Below are 4,411 nucleotides of genomic sequence, written 5' to 3' on the forward strand. Positions count from 1 at the left end.
TGATAGGTCATTAATACTTATTTATTTTTGCTGTAATAACTTATTATCAAAGCACAATGTAATAAATACATGAATGTAACATAAGAATTGTGTCTTAACTGTATTTTAAACAATAAAGTTAATAATACATTTTTTTATCAATTGATTCATAATAACAAAATTCGTTTGTACATACACATTTGATGGATGTTTTCTCAACGTCTTTTTCATTTCCACTTTAGTTGATGGACAGTTTTGGCTGTTACCTTTATTAGCTGTTTTCAATCTGAAAATCATTATTCAATGAAATAAACAGTTTATAGAGGTAATCTTTAATTAAAAAGCATTCTATTCGATGATACTGCAAATTAAAACGCAACCATTTCTTTAAGATAAATTTGTATCCTTCAGGAATTTAATAAATAAATAAAATACGAATGCTGAAATTTTAGTTTAAATCTTTTAAACGGATCAATCTTATAGAACGTATTCTAGCATGGAAAAACATTAAATTATTTAGACACATACGTAGCAATTTAACAGTTTTACTAAACTTGTTTTAGACAAGCTACACCCACTGCCATAAATTTAAATCATTAGTTTATTAAGTTTGCAAACCAAAATAAACGATTTTTCAAATTCAACTGTTCAAAATTATTTCATTTAATTCATAAAAGCTAAAGAACACATTTAATAACTACTGATGAATAATTGTTCATAAAATTAAATAAATGTGATTGTAATTAAACTAAAACAGAGCATAAGAATAATTTTGCCAAGAAAGAATTTCGCTAGATGGAGGATAAAATATTTTGTGGTCATCTTACCATTGTAGGATCATTGCGAACCGAAGAGCATATACTATATTCGTTTAGTGTATTTCTAATATTTTAAAATTGTAAAGTTGAAGTTGCATTTTATACAGGAGGAGGTATGCAAATTTATGTAAAAGAATTTCTTCGTTTGTACAATAAAATCATTATTTTTAAATGAAATAATGACGAATATGTGATTCAAATATAATATAAGAAGGTCATAAATAAGAAAAATGATAAATAGATAACTTGTAAAATAGTAAAAAAAACGAGCTGAGATTTACTTTGTCTGTTTGGACAAAGGCAACTCTAGGGTATTTTTAACACACTGTCTATGTCAACAAAACTATTGGCTTCATCAATAAAGGCAGACACACAAATCATAAGAACAATGCGATAAAACGTTTCTAATAGAAAAACAACTATAATAACAATCATTCGCATGTACATTTAACGTTGAATGTTGAAATTAAACTTAAACCTTGTTTCTATAAAAGTGAAAACATTATTTATTCAGTTCGAAAGAGAAAAATTATAATCAGAAAACATGTTTTACTTTACACTGTAATACCTTGAACGAATTAAATAACGGATAAGACTACCTGAACTGACATTTTCAGCAACGAATAAATCAGTAGAAAATTGCTACTGCTTGTACAAGGGGAAGAATGGTTTATTCAATTCTAATGGTTAAAAAATTATAATCAATTAATTTTTTTTTTTAATGATATCTCAAAACATACTGATTTGGAAATAATAATAAGCATTGTTATTACCTGAATGTGAAATATATCGCTGACCATCTTGTACGTTATATATTAAATTCCTCACAGATTTTACACTCTCATCCATATCATGGGATGATTAATCAATTTAAATGTATATTGGATTGTTAAATCTACTCTAACCATGCGTTTAACACTTTTCTAAGGGAGGTTTCAGATTGCTGTGCTAATTGGAATTATTTATAACCTTTTGATGAGTGGTTAACAAATGCATCAACGAATCATTTAAAATAGTAGACATTAATCAAACCCAAATATGGGTGTAACAATTTTACAGCAATTTCCAATGCTAGAAAATAGAACTGGTCCACAGACTATTGAAGTTCTCACTAAACGGGTTGTCGCGTTAGGTGCCGTGCAGTGTGGTCAGTTTTTAGTTGATTGTGATACATATATTTCTATGCCATCATTAGGTCCACAACGTACAGTTCATGTTTTACACAATTCTGAACAACCAGCATCTGTGTTTTCACTATTGGAAACAGGTACGAAAACTATTCCTTTAGTTGCTGATGGCCTTTTCGACTTACTAATGTTGAAAATGACTCCTATTTATACAAAGAAACAAGGAAAAATTGAATCTAAAGGTCCACGTTTTGAATTGGCTGATTTCTGCATAAAACTAGGCAGTGTAACCATAAGTCAGAACTTTAAAGGTGTTTTAGTTGAAGTTGAATATAGACCTTGTGTAGTTCCTTCCAGTTGTGCCGGCCTTTTAAGAGAATTCCTGCAAGGATTTTTAGGATCATGTGTTCAAGGACTTCCACCTTATTTACAAAGCCGAATGGATGAAATTTATCAGCCCTTAGATACCGTACAGCAATATTTAGAACATTTTACAATGTACAGGAAAGCTGCCTTTGCTGTTTAATTATTTAAATTTTCGTTTGTAATTTTCTTTACAATATAATGATTTCTTTTTATTATAAACCAGTTTTTTTCTTTATTACCTAGTTTCACAAGTCAATGTTCTAAACTCTTTGAGTAAATGAATAGATACACCGCATCTAGGAGAATGGTGCACTAAAAATTACACTAAAACAATTGTCTGTTTCATCTATTGCTAAGTATCATCTTTAAATATAATAATTAAGCCCAAACCTATTTCACAGTCATTCACTTAAAGATTAAGGCAAAACTATGACAGTATCAATGATTATCCAAAACAAAATATCTATAGAAAGCTCTCCTTTTAAAGACTTTATAGATCAATGTAGTTTGAATCCAATAATAAGTCAAGATGAGGTAATGATAGAGATATCAAATTTTATTTTAAATAATGCCACTATTCGATTCAATGATGCTGAAATTAAACAAACTCATGGGACTATAAAAATAGTACTTGTTCTGAAAACTACATTTCTTTCAGAAGGGGTAAGAAAAGGTTGCCACAGTCCACTGCACTTACCCTTACCTTGATCCTTCGCTAGTAACCGGGGTGCATAACATTTTGACCATGATATTAGTATATACAAGTGTTGATAAAGGGATGAAAAGCATCCCTCCCTTTCATCGCATTAAACCGACTTCTATAATTAATTTAATTACAGTCCCCTTTAAACTTGAGATTTCACCAATAGCGAGGCGCTCAGTCTTAATCATTTTTTGAACTTTTCGGATTAACAAAAGATACAGAATGAAGTATTATATTTGAACAACATGCGCCCTTTCCGTTTTTGACGTTCTTACTCTGTTATAGGTCTCACAAAAATTTGACCCGTCAATCGAAATACTTTATCTATCTTGGAAATTTAAAACCAAATTGCAAAAGCATTTCGTTGAAAAATTATTTAATTTTGTCTGAAAATATCGGTAGCAGATTGTTATCTGCTGAATCTAGCCTCAATTTTTTTTTTTTTTTTTGAAAGTAGAATTCTTTTCACTAAATAGAATTTGTAAAACCGTACCTAGTGAAATCCAAATTGGATGCATTTGTATTAAGCTTGAGTCAGCATACGTAAGGTTTTGTACAATATATTTCTAAAAAGGAAAGCAACAGCAATCAATGACTGCCGATGAAGTCTAAGCAAGAAATGGGAAAATCCAGAACTGTGCAACACGCCTCATCTGTAACAAGAAAAAGTGAAACACATCATTTCATATTCCTGTCCAACAAAAGTTTTGTTTAAAATATGCCCAATGTTCCCACTTGATACAACACCTGCAGTCCTGAATAGCTTCTTAATGCTTGGAAATCATTGCTTTTTAGCATTAAAAAAGTTAAGTTTTTTTATTACTAAAAGGAGGATTATCATACAAACTAATATGTTCATGTTTATTTATTTAAATCCAATTGTATCCATCACATCAATTCTTCATTACAATAATCGAAACTAGAAAAAAAAAAAAGATAGAAAATAAGCATAACATTTATTTCAACTTAACTGCATTGTAAATCAAGCAAAATAGGACAAGGCCAAAAATAGTGTCACTCCAAAAACGTACAAGTTAGTAGATTCCTCGTCAATCTTAAGTTAAAATGCTAATTAAAACTTAATAAGGAAATCGTTTTCAAAACTGATCTCTAAAAAGCTCGAAACCTGTACATAAAGTATTAAAATATTTCTGCAAGACCTTTTGCATTATTTAATGGATTATGAATATAGGATTTAAAACGGTTAGGTTTCATGAGCAACCTTATTGACTTCAATAAGAAATGAACTTTTACAGCGAAAAGCTGTTTTCTAAAATGTACACTACCATATTCCAATACTAACCACAGATAAAAATGTATGGAGTTTAAATGATTTTCGATTAAACATAAATAATATTTTTAAACCGATCATCAAACATACACATTTATCCGTTTTTTATTAACTTTTTCGCAACATT

The 4,411-nt window shown here is 29.4% G+C and overlaps 1 protein-coding gene across 1 annotated transcript; it reads left to right on the forward strand.

Moving 5' to 3' along the window:
- The first annotated feature begins 1,561 nt into the window (after nt 1-1,561).
- On the forward strand, nt 1,562-2,509 carry MED20 (Mediator complex subunit 20). Its single transcript, XM_074127546.1, has one exon. The coding sequence runs from the start codon at nt 1,836-1,838 to the stop codon at nt 2,448-2,450; it is 615 nt and encodes a 204-aa protein (XP_073983647.1). The 5' UTR covers nt 1,562-1,835; the 3' UTR covers nt 2,451-2,509.
- The last annotated feature ends 1,902 nt before the right edge of the window (nt 2,510-4,411 follow it).

Source organism: Rhodnius prolixus, unplaced genomic scaffold, assembly GCF_049639745.1.
Source record: "Rhodnius prolixus isolate KJV_2025 unplaced genomic scaffold, Rpr scaffold_9, whole genome shotgun sequence".
In the NCBI taxonomy this organism is placed as follows: domain Eukaryota; kingdom Metazoa; phylum Arthropoda; class Insecta; order Hemiptera; family Reduviidae; genus Rhodnius; species Rhodnius prolixus.